This window comes from Narcine bancroftii, chromosome 6 (assembly GCF_036971445.1).
Source record: "Narcine bancroftii isolate sNarBan1 chromosome 6, sNarBan1.hap1, whole genome shotgun sequence".
Lineage (NCBI taxonomy): Eukaryota > Metazoa > Chordata > Chondrichthyes > Torpediniformes > Narcinidae > Narcine > Narcine bancroftii.
Genome location: NC_091474.1, coordinates 152,445,432 through 152,460,987, shown reverse-complemented (window position 1 = coordinate 152,460,987; position 15,556 = coordinate 152,445,432). Strand labels below are relative to the sequence as shown.

Below are 15,556 nucleotides of genomic sequence, written 5' to 3'. Positions count from 1 at the left end.
GGCTTTGTGTGTGGTAGGTTGTGTTTCATGAAACTTGTAGATTTTTTTGAGGAGGTTATCAAGAAATTAGGTGATAGGAAGGCTGTGGATGTTGTCTGCATGGACTTTAGTAAGGCCTTTGACAATGTTCCACATGGGAGGTTGGGTCAGACATTAGGTATCCATAGAGAGATTGTAAAATGGATTTGAAATTGGCTGAATGGGAGAAGACAGAGAGTGGTAGTGGATGGTTGCTTCTCAGACTGGAGGCCTGTGATTAGTGGGGTGCCTCAAGAGTCTGTTTTGGGACCATTGTTGTTTGTTGTCTCTATCAATGATCTAGATCAGGGGTGTCAAACTCAAATTCACGGAGGGCCAAAATTAAAAACTTGGACTAAGTCGAGGGCCGAACTAAATATTTATTGAAAATTTTCAACAACATCTGCATGTTTTCTCTTCTTTCAACATATGTAATGTTAAACTTTTTCTTATTAAAATAAATGTTTAATAATAGTTTTGGATAAACTCTTTCCAGAAGCATTAACAAATGAGAAATAAAATATTCAATAAATAATATTTCTCTATAGAGGATTTGTCAAATGTTGCTAGTGTGCTGTCGAATAGTAAAATCTGAGGGCTATTGAGAATGTGGGAGAATAACATGATTCCTGAAACAATAAAATGGGTGACTGATTGTGGGCATGAACTCTAGCAGGGTTATTTGCCATGCCCTTTTTTCATTGGTACAGATATCCTTTGATTTACACACTTTTCAAGTTTTTTGCCTAATGAGCTTGTATCAAGGTGCAGGACCATTTTTAACCAGGAATATATTTATCACTGTGACATGAAACTATTGGAAGATCGTTTTATCCTGAGATTAAAGTTCATAATACTTACTCAGGCCTGTGTGCGGGAGGGCGGGGTTTGCGGGTGATCAGGTTGGACCACGACAGTGCGGGGGCATCGGCTCTCGCTGCAGGGCGGCATCTCGGCGGATCAGCGGCCCCGTCACCGTGAGTCGCGGGTCGGCCTGCTACAGGGAGGGGGAGTGGGCAACGGTTCTGGTGAGGTCAAGCCCCCCCTGAGTTTCTCCCGGACCCCCCTTGACCTGCTGAGTTTCTCCCGGACCCCCCTTGACCTGCTGAGTTTCTGCCGGACCCCCCTTGACCTGCTGAGTTTCTGCCGACCCCCCTTGACCTGCTGAGTTTCTGCCGGACTCCCCTTGACCTGCTGAGTTTCTGCCGGACCCTCCTTGACCTGCTGAGTTTCTGCCGGACCCCCCTTGACCTGCTGAGTTTCTGCCGGACCCCCCTTGACCTGCTGAGTTTCTGCCGGACCCCCCTTGACCTGCTGAGTTTCTGCCGGACCCCCCTTGACCTGCTGAGTTTCTGCCGGACCCCCCTTGACCTGCTGAGTTTCTGCCGGACCCCCCTTGACCTGCTGACTTTCTGCCGGACCCCCCTTGACCTGCTGAGTTTCTGCCGGACCCCCCTTGACCTGCTGAGTTTCTCCCAGACCTCCCTTGACCTGCTGAGTTTCTCCCGGACCCCCCTTGACTTGCTGAGTTTCTCCCGGACCCCCCTTGACCTGCTGAGTTTCTCCCGGACCCCCCTTGACCTGCTGAGTTTCTCCCGGACCCCCCTTGACCTGCTGAGTTTCTCCCGGACCCCCCTTGACCTGCTGAGTTTCTCCCGGACCCCCCTTGACCTGCTGAGTTTCTCCCGGACCCCCCTTGACCTGCTGAGTTTCTCCCGGACCCCCCTTGACCTGCTGAGTTTCTCCCGGACCCCCCTTGACCTGCTGAGTTTCTCCCGGACCCCCTCCCCTTGACCTTCTGAGTTTCTCCCGGAATCCTGCCCTTGACCTGCTGAGTTTCTCCCGGACCCCCCTTTGACCTGCTGAGTTTCTCCCGGATCCCCCTTTGACCTGCTGAGTTTCTCCCGGACGCCTTTTGACCTGCTGAGTTTCTCCCTTCTGGTGTTTTTACGAGAACCACAGACTTTCGCTCATACATTGATGAGGGGGATCAAGGGCCAAACATTGTCAGGTACCTCTCTGCTGGATAAAGGATACGGTTTAACCCGCTGAGTTTTTCCAGTGTTGGGTTCTCACGAGGTAGAGTCAAAGGGCCGAAGGGCCTGTTTCTGATCTGTAATGTTCTACGGACCCTGCTCTTCTTTCCGTGCCGGTGTCTCAGGACCTTTCCAGGGCAGTCTCCATGCTCAGGACTGCGCTGGGATCCCGGTCAGCGGTGGAGGAGCAGGTGAGCGCGGCTAATCCCGATCCAGCCCACGCCACTCCCGAGATTGACGGGGGGGGGGTTCCACCCTACCTGCCCGACCAGCCTCGCTCTCCACATGTACTCCAGGCACCCGCCGCTGGTCCGGTGGGAATGCGCAGGGTGGCCAGCGGCCGGCGCCCCCATCGCCCGGCGGGGAGCCCCAATCTTCCCTCCAGCGTCCCGACTCCATCTGCAGCTCCAAAAAACGCTGTGCCACTGGGGTTCCGGGCACTGGGAAGCGGCCTTGGCTTCCCCTGACACCGGCCAGGCCATGCTGCGGTGGGGGGGTGGGCGGGGGGACACGACAGCGTGTTTATAAAACCACCCACCACTACTTTTCAAGGACCAGGATTTTTCTCTCTCTCTCACCCTGGGACACAGCGGTTACTGTGCATGCGCTATACTGGCGCGGCGGCCAGCGGGCCACCTCTAATACATTTTTGATATGATCTTGCGGGCCAAATATAATTATATCGCAGGCCAAATTTGGCCCGTGGGCCAGAGTTTGACATGTGTGATCTAGATGATAATGTGGGAAATTGGATAAGCAAGTTGGCTGATTACACGAAAATTGGAGGCATTGTGGACAGCAAGGAAGGGTTTCAAAGCTTGCAGAGGGATCTGGACCAGCTGGAAAAATGGGCCAGAAAATGGCAGATGGAATTTAATGCAGACAAGTGTGAGGTGTTGCATTTTGGAAGGATTAACAAAGCAAAGGAATACATAGCAAATGGTAGGGCACTTAGAGGTGTGGAAGAACAAAGGGATCTGGGAATACAGATACCCAATTCCCTGAAAGTGGTGTCACATAAAAAGATCTTTTGGCATCTTGGCCTTTATAAATCAAACATTTGAGTACAGGAGTTGGGATGTTATGGTGAAGTTTTATAAGACATTGGTGAGGCCAAATTTGGAGTATTGTGTGCAGTTCTGGTCACCAAACTATTGGAAGGATATCAGTAAAATCAAAAGTGTGCAGAGAAGATTTACGAGGTGGTGGCTGGTGTCACATTTGTGGCCCGAAATGTGAAGTTAATAAAACATTAAACACAAGTTTTATCAGGTAAACTTCTCAGTGGCTTTATTTTCCTGTTTCCTTTGTTCTCCTGCTTGTGTTCTTATCTCTCTCTCTCATACCTCGTGATTTCCGGTACATCTCATACATATTCATTATCATGACATCCCTCCTTTAATCAGAAATAAACTTTACCTTCACTTACCAATATCCCTCGGAAACTTACAAGCATCGTAACTAATGGTAATACTATAACTCAACTACATAAAATTTACTTCCTACAGCACTCATACATGCACTTTATGATATAAGATTAAAATTCTGTCCCAAAGTTCTTATTAAAACTATGGCACAAAGTCTTCGTATCGTTTGGGCACTTTTCGTTTCGGCCTGCCTGCGATATTGTCGTCGGTTCTCGGTTGTTCACTCTCGGCGTTGAAAATACTGCTCGCCACGGCTTCGGGTGTTTCTGGCGCTCTAGTCACTTCATCAGGAGTGCTGGTAACTGCCTCTGGAACATCATCAGGTCTCTCAGTTTCAGCATCTCGTATTGGCCTTTCAACCCCTTCGCTCGATGTATCTCTGGACTGGTACCTTTTTACACCTGATACATTTCTCTTATACAGGACTCCAGTTGGAGACTTGACTGTCACCATACTGCCACTTCTGGATACGACAGTATAGGGTTGATGGTAATAAGGTGTGTCTAGCTTACCACCAGTTTCATGCCTCACTAGAACATTATCTCCTGGCATGATGTCTGAGTACTTGGCTCCACGTTTCGAATCTGTGTACAGCTTTGCTGCACCTTTCTTTTCAGCATCGTGGTCCCTCATCTCCTGGTCGTCTCCGATTTCCTTTATTTCTGGCATTTTTGTGCGGATTTTTCTCCCAAAAAATGCTTCTGCAGGACTTTTTCCAGTAGTTGCATGAGGCGTTGCTCGATAGACAGCCACATAAGATAGCAATGCTTCTCGCTAATTTTGTCCTAATGCGTGTGCAATCCTCAATCGTTTTTCAATGGACTGATTTTGTCTCTCTACTTCTCCGTTGGCTTGCGGCCATTTCGGAGTTACTTTATGATGGTGGATACCTGTGGTCCTCATGTATTCCGCAAATGTCTCTGAAATGAATTGTGGACCATTGTCAGAGTATAATGTAACAGGTAATCCATATCTTGCGAATATCTCTGCTAATGCTTGTATTGTTTTTTCAGTGGTTGTGGACTTCAACACCACGTACTCATAGTATCTGCTGTAGTAATCTATCACTACCATAATTGATTCACCCGTCGGTAAAGGTCCAAGAAAATCAACAGCTACGTCGATCCATGGTCCTGTCGGAAGTTGCGTACTCCGGATCGGTTCTGGCGGATTGCTCCTACTTGTGATTTGACATCCGTGACAAGTTTTAACAAATTTCTCTGCGTCTTTATCACAACCTGGCCACCATACCTTGGTCCTGAGGTTTTGCTTGGTACCAACAATACCTAGGTGTCCTTCATGCGCTAAGGATACGATCTTCGGTCTCAATCTTTGCGGAATCACCAATCTGCAACCTCTTAATACACACTGTCCGATGCAACAAAGTTCGTCTCTAATGGGAATGTAAGCCTTGTGAGTACACTTGTCCCATTGTCCACTCTGTATGCATTCTCTTACTTCCCTGAGTTCTGGATCACGTTCGGATTCTCTCTCGACTTCCTTCGTAGTCACAGCTTTCGGTGTCGACTGAATAGCTACGAAGCGTACAAAGCTCTCTGTTTCTGTTCCCAATTCTGACTTAGATTGTGGACCTCCATCCTTCACCAATCAGGACAGCGGATCTGCAATGTTTGCTTTCCCTGCAATGTGGATTACTTTATATTTGTAGGGTTGTAGTCTGAGTACCCATCTCTCTATTCTGGCACATGGTTTGGATCTAGGTGCATAGATCACTTCTAATGGCTTATGATCTGTGATGAGTTCAAATTCAATGCCGTATAAATATGCATGGAACCTCTCACAGGCCCATACAAGTCCGAGTGCTTCTTTCTCTGTCTGAGAGTATCTTCTTTCCACATCTGATAATGATCTGCTGGCATAGGCAATGATTCTTGGTCCTCCATCATGCATCTGGACCAACACGGCTCCTAAACCAACCGGGATGGCATCCGCTATGACTTTGGTTGATGCCGCCGGATCGTAATATCCGAGAGTTTTTGCATCTGTCAGGCTTTGCTTCAGCGCTGTGAACGCTTTCTTCTGCTCAGATCCAAATGAAATGGTACACCTTTCCTGGTTAGTTTCCTTAGTGGCTCTGCCACTGTAGCGAAATTAGGAATGAACTTTGCACAAAAATTGACCAATCCCAGGAAACTCCTCACCTCTGTTGCGTTTTGAGGTGCACATGCCTCTGCAATAGCTTTCACCTTGGCCTCTGCAGGGTTTCCCGTGTAAGTCTGTGTCCCATGAAGTCCATTTCTGACACACTGAACTGGCACTTGTTTCCATTCACGGTAAGGCCTGCCTCCTGTAACCTAGATAGTACACGCCTCAACCGTTTGTCATGCTCTTCCTTCGTTGGTGCATGGACTATGATGTCGTCAGAAATGTTGGCAACTCCAGGAATGCCTTGAATCACTCGATGGATTTCATACTGGTAGATCTCCGAAGCTGCATTAATTCCAAATGATAGTCTCTTGTAACGATACAATCCACAGTGAGTCACAAATGTTGTCACATCTCGGGAACCTGGATCCAGCTCTAATTGATGATAGCCCCACTTCAGATCGATTTTTGAGAATACCTTGCTGGTAGTTAGTTCTTGAAATATTTCCTCCATTGTTGGTATAGGGTGTCGTTCTCTAATTATAGCTTCATTGGCCATTCTCATGTCAACACATAGTCTTATGTCACCCTTTGGTTTGGGCACAATGACTACGGGACTGATCCATTGTGTCGAATGTTCCACTGATTCAATAATGTCTTGTTCGATCAATTCTTTAATTTTGGCTTCGACTTTCCCACGAAGTCCAAACGGAGTTCGGCGCATTGGTTGTGCCTTGGGTTTGACCATTTCATCTACCGCTAGCTTCAATTGTCGACCTTTCAGCTTTCCTACTCCTTGGAAGACTGCGGGGAATTCATGCTTCATATCCTCATATGACTGAATTGAATTGACACAAGCTCCAATATGAAGTATTGCCAGGTCTTGCGCTGTGCTTCTACTCAGCAATGGTTCTCCCCTCTCTTCTATGACCATAAACTCTGCCTCGGTGTACTTATCTCCAGCTTCAACAGTTGCAGTAAAACATCCAATGGTCTGCAATGGCTTGGTTGCTGTGTATTGGTACAGTTTCTTGGAACACTTCTTTGAGGTACAGATGATCTTTTTCCTTTTCAACTTCTCCCATAAATGTCGATCAATCACATTACTGTCACTGCCTGAGTCTACAATGACCTGCACTGTCACTCCACCAATGATCACTGGGACCTTCTCATGACGTACTTCATTCAACGTAAATTGGTAACAACTCTGTTCCTCCTGGGTATCATCATCGTCACCGTCTATCTGGCGAATGGTATCTTTCTTTCCAGGATACTTTCCTTTCCCCCAGACTTTGCCTTTGGAAGTTGTACTCTTCCTCTTCTGGTCTGCATTGGACTTGCTTTTGCACTTCTTTGCAAAATGGTCCTTACCTCCACACTTTCTGCAAACTTTGCCTTTGGCCGGGCAATATGGGTCTTTTCCAAAGTGACCTCGGTTTCCACATCTATAACACTCCACGTCCTGTGTCGACGTATATCTTGGCTGGTTATGGCGATGTGAGAGCCTCTTAATTTGCTGGCTTGAGTTGTCTTTCAGGGTCATGGTATGAAATTGCCCTTCAACAGCCTCTAATGCAGCAGCAATGGTTAAAGTATCGGTGAGTTCCAACTCACTCCCTCTTTCCAGTAGACGTCTTCTGAGTTTATCTGATCTGCAGTGCTGTACGACTTGATCCAGTAATTGGTTGTCCAAATCAGCTGACATGTAATTGCATCCAACAGCTAGCTGGCGTAGTCTCGTCACGTACTGAGCAATTGTCTGGCCATCTTGTCTCGTTCTCCGAAACAAATGGCGTTGAAATGTAGCATTCGGTGTCACTACATAGTGTGCATTTAATGCATCTACCGCTTTCTGGTACTCATCCTTTCTTCCAGTATTCAAAAGTGTCTTAAACGTTTCCCGAACTGAGGGTCCTGCAGTGAAAAGAAGTAACACCCTTCTCTGCGCTTTTTGTTCAACTGTACCGGTATCTAGAAATAGGCCACGATTGTCGGCATAGGATTCAAATTCTTCCAGCCATGCCTTCCACTTCACACTTACAGTGCTTGCATCACCCGTTGGGTCAAAATGAGCAATTCTACTATGTGTTAGAAAGTCACCGTCTGCCCCAGCCATGAGGAAATATTCCAGCCCCAAAAGTACTGAGTCACAGAGAAAATTCTTATCACCTTGAAGTTGTCTGTAATCCTCTGTAATCTTGTTTGTCTTTAATTTTCTTCAAGCTTCTCTCATCCTCGTCGCCAATGTCACATTTGTGGCCCGAAATGTGAAGTTAATAAAACATTAAACACAAGTTTTATCAGGTAATCTTCTCAGTGGCTTTATTTTCCTGTTTCCTTTGTTCTCCTGCTTGTGTTCTTATCTCTCTCTCTCATACCACGTGATTTCCGGTACGTCTCATACATATTGCCATGACAGCTGGGTCTTCAGGTGCTGAGTTACACAGAAAGATTAAACAAGTTGGGACTTTATTTGTGGAGCATAGAAGAATGAGGGGAGATTTGATAGAAGTTTACAAAATTATGAGGGGAATATACAATAAAAGCAAGTAGGCTCTTTCCACTTAGATTGGGAGAGATAAATACATGATGACATGGCTTTAGGATCAAAGGTTTAGGGGGTACATTAGGGGGAACTTCTTCACTCAGAGAGTGGTGGGAATTTGGAATGAGCTGCCATCTGACATAGTAAATGCGGGTTCACTCTTGACTATTGAGAATAAATTGGATAGATACATAGAAGGGAGTGGTCTGGATGGTTATGGAATGGGTGCAGGTCAGTGGGACGAGAGGAATGATGTTTTAGCACAGACTAAAAGGGCCAAATGGCCTGTTTTCTGCGCTGTAGTTTTTTTTTCTAGTTTCTAATGGAGTTTCTGATGCTTTGCCAATATTTCTGAATATTGGTAAAGCAGTATCTTCAAACTATTGATTTCTTCTCACTTTTCTTTGATTACCAGGTATTGATTGCCAGCTATATTTTGTCAGGCTGTTCAGTCGAGTACTGATTATTGCATTGCTTCTCGGAAATCCTGTGAAAATACACACCTTCTCAAAATATCATTGATTACCTGAGGGATTAAAAATAAATATTCTAGCTTTTGTGAACAAGGTGAAATGAGAAGAAACTTTATTGTCCTATACATAAGTAAAAGTTGGTGTGGACTGTGGAGAGCAGAGATCAGAGTCATGGTGCTCCTATGCAGAGTTTTACTGCCCAGTCCAACTACTGATGGCTCCATACAGGGTTTAAACAGCTTGTTTAAGGAGCTGACAGTGGATTATTTTCAAATCCTGCAATTGACGGGCCTGGGCCCAAGATGGCAGCTCCTCTGTTCGGCAGCAGCCTCATGGAGTTGCGTCCTCTGGTGAAGCAGAGGACTAGTGCAGGGCACCATAAAATGGAGAGAATACTCACCATTTGAGAGAGAAAAGCAGAGGAGATGACCCACAGGACGGTGATCATGAGGGCATGCCAGCAAGGGGTTTTGCAGCTGAAGAATACACAGGTTTTGGGCTATTGGTGACTCAATGTGAGGTACCTATCCAGGCAGCAGGTTGCTGGCAACTGTGGTCAAACCACTCACACCAGGCTGCAGACTAATGGAGAATGGCTCGAGGCTGGCTGAAGGGGGTACTAGGTATCAGAACTGGAATGAGAGTGTGCCAAGGGCACTGAAGGCTTCATGATCATGTCGGAGGTTCAGATCCTGAACTTGGGTTGCCGGTGGTTTGGACCAAAGTCTGTGTGGCTGTGGAGGCTGCAGGAGTGTTGGAGACGGCTCCATGTACACTTGGTAGCTCTTGGTGGGGGGGGGGGGGGAACTCTCTTGCTTCTTTTTCTCTGACTGTAAGGGGTTCCTGGCAATTTCTTGTTGGATTTAACTCCATTTGCCATTTTACTTATGTCTGTAATTGAACTGATCTCATGAAACTCCACTGGTCATAGACTAGAATAATACCCTTCCACAACTACCCACTGTCTTTTCTGGACAGGCCAATATTGAATCCAAACTGTCAATTCACCATGGATGCCATACATCCTTACTTTCTGATTCAGCTATCCATGAGGGATGTTGTCCAGTGACTTACTGAAGTCCATGTAGACAACATCGTCTGCCCTCATCACCTCCTCAATAAACACAATCAAGTTTGTAAAACATGATCTGCCCCACATGAAACCATGCTGACTGTATTTAATCTAGTCATGCTTTTCCAAATGTGTGTAAATTCTCTCCAATAACTTCCCTACCTCAGACATAAGTCTCACTGATATATACTATTATGGAGTCCAGAGGACCCCAAAAACCAGCAGCAATGGATATTCACCACAACACAGGGTTACTTAAACAAAAGGAGTTTTTAATTAGATTTGAACAAGAAAACAGAATTAAACTTTAACTTATTACTTAACCTACTTAACTAACCTATCTAACTACTCAATCCCCCCCCCCCCCCTTTAACACTAAGCGCAGGTGTGAGTAATGTAAATTTAAGATTAGAAAAGTTCTTTGGATCACAGTCCAATCTCATTGGTTGCAGGCAATTCTTGTTCTGTGGACAGAAGTTAGCATTAACAAAGTTCACCAGTTTTTGGTACTTAACAGGTAAATGGTTACCACTCAGGAGGGTTCTTGCTGGTTTTCAGAAAGAGATTCCTTTTCCAGGACATCTGCAATTGATTCTTTCTCAATCAGTCTTGCTGACGAAACTTGCCCCCTTCAGGGTTCTCCAGATGATCCTCTTTCTTTCAGGTCACCTTTCAGACTGCCAATCTCGTCCTTTGACCAGGCATCCTTCCAAAGTTTGGCAGCTTTGTCCTTCTGGAACTTATTTCTGTCTCTTCTCTCTCTGTGTTTCACACCCTCCCTCTCTGAGAGCAAAACTGTTCTCCCCTGCCTGCAAAGATCACATGCTCTCCTAGGCAAACTGTATCCTGCAACTTTGTTGCTTTCTTGCAAAAAGCATTTTGCAAAAGTCCTGCAAATATTCTGTGTTTTAAAATGTGTGTGTGCAAGTTGCTGTAACAATTCCTCCCAAACCACCTCTAAATAATCTATCACAATACTTATGGACTCTGTCAACTTTCTCAGAATTTGCTATCTCATCTTGGACTTGTGGCAAAGCCAGTTAAGTCCAGGAATGTTTACCTGCTGGTACCTGAATGTGGTATTAACTAACCTATCTTCTTTGGAAGTTTCAACCACACATACATTAACTGGCCATTAGCCAGTAGACATTTCCTGGTCATTATAAAATAATATCTTCTGGAAAGCAAATATCTCTGGATAATGGAACGATTGGTGTCAATCTCGCCTGTGATGTCCTTAATTGCTGAACAGCTTGTGGGTGCTCAGTATAGAGCTGGATGTATAGAAAATCCTCGAGTTTAATCAACTGTGTGCATAGTGATGTGAATAAAACATCAAGGCAGATCATTTTGGAGGAGAGAAAGAAAAATATCTCTAGAAAAGTATTCAAGTTACAAATCATAGAATTATCTTCACTTCATCAATCTTTGTGTTTTGTGAAGCTTTCTCACAAATAAATGGCCAAAATATTATGTCTCTTTGGAATATATTTGCACAGAGGTAAACTGAAGTCGGCACTATTCTGCATTAAAAGTATATGTATGGTAGCACTCAATTGTTACACATCATGTTCTCTGAAGCTGATCATTTGGTGTTAATTTGGAAATTCTTTGTGTGTAGTTTATTATACTTTGGACTATTTAAATTTGTTGACAGCAGGATTGCTTTGTCAATTCAGAGTTGAGGCTAATGGCAAAGATAAAGGTTCCATTGTTTTCATGTAATACTGTAACATATTTGAAATTCTTTAATTTTTGTCAAACGTAAGGCAGATAGAGAGTCGCCACTTTGCCCAGCGCCCCTCACAGAAACCTATAGTCCCTGAGGGCAGTCTCCCCTCCAAGTACTGACCAGGCCTGAGCCTGATTAGCTTCCGAGATCAGATAATCTCAGGCGTTTTCAGGCTATTAAGTGCTGTTATACCAGTGTGCAATAGAAAAAAATTGATTGAGTTATTTAAGAAAAATATAAGCATCAACTCAATTGCTAAGATGAATTATTTTGTCATATCTAGTTTGTCACTTTTGTTTTTAACTTTATAATAAAACATGACACTAAAATGTTTCAAAAATATACATTTAATTTGTTCTCATTGTCCCATTTTTCTTCTGGTTGGTTAATCTGATTAATTTGAAGCCATCAACTAAATGTGCTGAAATAGCATGGTTAGAAATGTATATAGGTACATCAACCAGCACATATTAAAAATCGTACATAGAGAAATTAAACCTAAAGGTATTGCTCAGCATTGATAAACTATACATAGAAATGATGCCATTATTATTATATTTTAAAATCAACACAAAAACATGAAATTCATCAGTTACATAAAAGAAACATAATCTTATCATTTGATGTTGATTTTCATTAAGAAATTCCCCGGGGGGGGGAGAAGGAGAGAAATGGCCAATAGAATTGAAGAGAGAAAAAAAAAAGAGACAAAAACAGAAAAGAAAAAAAAAGGTTTAATTGGATTCATCAATCTCCTGCCAAGGGACAAATATTCTGACATACTCGGAATCCCAGGTGATTCGGGATGCAGGGGGCCAAGGCTGGGGTGGGGAGGGCATCATTAAGAATCTACATCTATGTGTTGAAGATATGGACTCCAAATTTTTAGAAAACCATTGTATTTTTTCCTAATTTTATGTAATTTTTTTCCATGGGAATTCAAGCATATATTTCTGCTTTCCAACAAATCATATCTAGATGGGAATCAGATTTCCAGGTAAGGTCTATACCCTTCCCAGCTTCTGCCAATGTGATCTTTACAAATTCTAATTGGTGTTTCAACAGCCTAGTTTTAACTCGTACATCTGCTATATTTCCTATGAGCAGCAACCTCATTATAAAAACTCAATCTAAACTGGGGGATTATGGGATAGTTTCAGGTTACAAAGTCAATTGGGATAAAAGCAAAATTATGCCACTTACAGGAGGGAATTATAATCAAATTCTGAGAAATTCACATTTAAACAGCCTGTAAATTGTATAAAATATTTAGGGATAAAGGTAGATAGTAACTTACAGGATTTATATAAGTTGAACTATCTTCCCTTGCTTATGAAAATTGGGGATGGCTTTTCCAAGAAACTCTTGTTGGCAAGGTTAATTGTATAAAAATGAATGTGTTGCCAAGAGTCCAATATCTCTTCCAGACATTGCTGATTCCATTACCTCAGATTTTTTTTCAAGACTTGGTCAAAAGCATCAGGAAATTCTTCTGGAAGGGTAAGCCACCTAGAGTCTCTATTGATAAATTATCATGGGATTATGAGATGGGAGGTCTAAAGCTCCCAGACTTCAAGAAATATTACTGGACAGCCCAAATGAAGTTTGTCACCTCCCTCTTTGATGGAGGAGACAATCCTTCTTGGGGAAGAAATAGAGCTGTGTAAGATTGGGGAGAGGATAGCAGAAGATTTTGTATATAAATGAAATTCAAAATTAATTTTGGGTGTAAAAGAAGCCCCCTTATTAAAACATAATTATTATTGGGAATAAAATAAATGGTCAAATCAGTAATAAAGGGGGTCTATCTACTAAAGTTCCTCTAACTCAAAATATGTTTATTCCTTTAACAATAGACAATAAAATCCTGGACACCTGGTCCCAAAAAAGGGATCAGATGTATCAAGGATTGTTATAAGCAGGAACAATTAATGTCATTTAATCAATTAAAAGTCAAATATGGCTCAACTAATAATACTATCTTCTGCAATTTTCAATTAAGATCTTATTTAAGGGACAAATAGGGTCCAATGATGACCTTACTGCAGAGCAGTGAAGTAGATACACTGGTTCAAAAGAGGCCTACAAAGAAATTTATTTCAAAAGCATATTTCTGACTTCAAATGGGTATCTGAAACAGGGATTACATAAATCTAGACAAAGGTGGGAGACAAATTTGGGTATTGTAAGGTAAAACATCATGAGATGGGAATGTGTAGGGAGTTACCCTGTACAGGGCAGTAACAAGAAGGGGAGGTGTCCTTGTACTCCTGTTAGGTAAAACATCATGAGATGGGACCGGAGAAGGAGTCACCCAGTACTAAGGAGTAACAGAATGCATCCTTGTACTTACAAGATAAGAGAGACATTGATGGATTGAGAGGCAGGAAGCTAGCAGGGAAAGGATAGCAACAGTTTTAGTCATTGGACAAGTAATGATATGATGATGTTCTAAGCATGTATCCAAGGGTATAAAAAATCACCATTTTGCTGATAACGGCAGAATGCATTCTCCGACTAACTTTGTTAGTCGCAAGTGTTACAATCCGGTAATAAAGAACAAAGAACCCTGATTTCGACTCAGTCTGGTGTTTGTCTCACTCATTCATGAACAATGCAGACCTAACAGTATACTGACTGATGAACAAAGCTGGTCTGATTTATATTGGGGGAACATGACCAATATTATTAATGTACTGTATAGAAATGCACAATACAAATTTTGGAACAACTATATCATGTGCAGCAAAAATTACACAAATTAAAATCAGAAATATCAGATCAATGTTTTAGATGTGGCGAAGAAACAGGAACCCTTTTGCATTCAACCTGGACATGTTCCAAGTTGAGGCCTTTCTGGGAATATTTGGGAAACCTTCTCGAACAGATCAATTAGATCAGGCATCTAATAGGTCCAAATTGGTTAAAATTACAATTGAAAGGTAAAATCTATGCATATTTTGAGAATGAACTCTTTCCCACAAGCAAGAGAGAAAGCAGCAGGGAGCTCCAGGCATTTTGACAGTCATATCATCAGTCCGTGCATGTCTCTTTGTGTTCTCAGTTTGTTTTTACAGGTGAGTTCCAGAGAGAAAAAAAAAATTCGAAGAAACTCATGCAGCCAATTTCGAAAATCCATGAAGGTATCTCTGTAATTGAATTTGACGAGCTGCAGTTGCTGAGGGGCATGAGTTGACTAAGCTGTCTCAAAGTCGAAGGCACTGCAGTTAAATGCGAGACTTGAAAGATTGGAGCTGGCATTTCACCATGTTCCTCACATTAAAACTCATCATGTTGGCAGCACTCAAACAATCATTTCACTCTACTCTGTAAAAGATGTAAAATAAAACAGTCCCTTCTTTACTGCGCTTCTTCTTCCAACACTTACAAAGCTCCATTTGAAAATTAAAGCATAGTGCATTGTTACCTTGCCATGACTCACATCCCTTGAACAATGGTCCCCGTCCATGACCATTTCTGGCAATGGCTGGAAGTCCAAAGGTAGACCAAATTTAGTGCAAAAGCTGTCCATAAATTTTTGAATGAGATTCAATGACTATTTGAAAAATTCACCTTTTGCATTGTTTGACTCCTTTGTTATCCCTTACTCCTATGAAGCATATATAGTAATTTATCAACACACATAAATGTGAAGAATAGCCATTATTTTTATAAAATAATTTTATAGGACTATAACTGTTTGGAACTCCAATAATAAACATAATTACAGCTGCTATATAAAATCTTGATTGTGACAGTGGTTTATCTTGGATCCATCACTTAATTAATATACAGGGTTTGATTTCCATTTCAGGAAGCAAGGATACAAATACAGTAAAACTCCTGGTATCCAGCACCTATGGGGATTGGCTGATGCTGGATAAGTGAATTTTCCAATTGCTTGAAATCGGCAAATTAGTATGTTGTGTGGATTTGCAAATTAAAGATGAGGCTGCCATTTGCTTGAAATGTGGATAGCAGGGAGTTTACTGTACCAGGACATCTGCTTGGCCTGGTTCACTTTGATGATCGGATTAAGGCTAGGGTTACAGAAAGGCAATTTATTGTCAATAATAAACAAAACTATACACTATGGTCATTTAATTATTAATTAAACTCAACAATTGTTGGAGTTGAGTTAAGACCA

At 42.7% G+C, this 15,556-nt stretch overlaps 1 protein-coding gene across 4 annotated transcripts in view; it reads left to right on the top strand.

Annotated features, from left to right (window-relative positions):
- Positions 1 to 14,659, top strand: part of LOC138736596 (uncharacterized) — a 61,793-nt gene extending 47,134 nt beyond the window's left edge. For all 4 annotated transcript variants that reach the window (XM_069886356.1, XM_069886359.1, XM_069886357.1 and 1 more), the window contains 2 exons: positions 12,837 to 12,909; positions 14,474 to 14,659. In XM_069886356.1, coding sequence (XP_069742457.1) covers positions 12,837 to 12,909; positions 14,474 to 14,564 — 164 coding nt within the window. In that variant the 3' untranslated portion in view covers positions 14,565 to 14,659. The remainder of the gene's footprint in view (positions 1 to 12,836; positions 12,910 to 14,473) is intronic.
- The last annotated feature ends 897 nt before the right edge of the window (positions 14,660 to 15,556 follow it).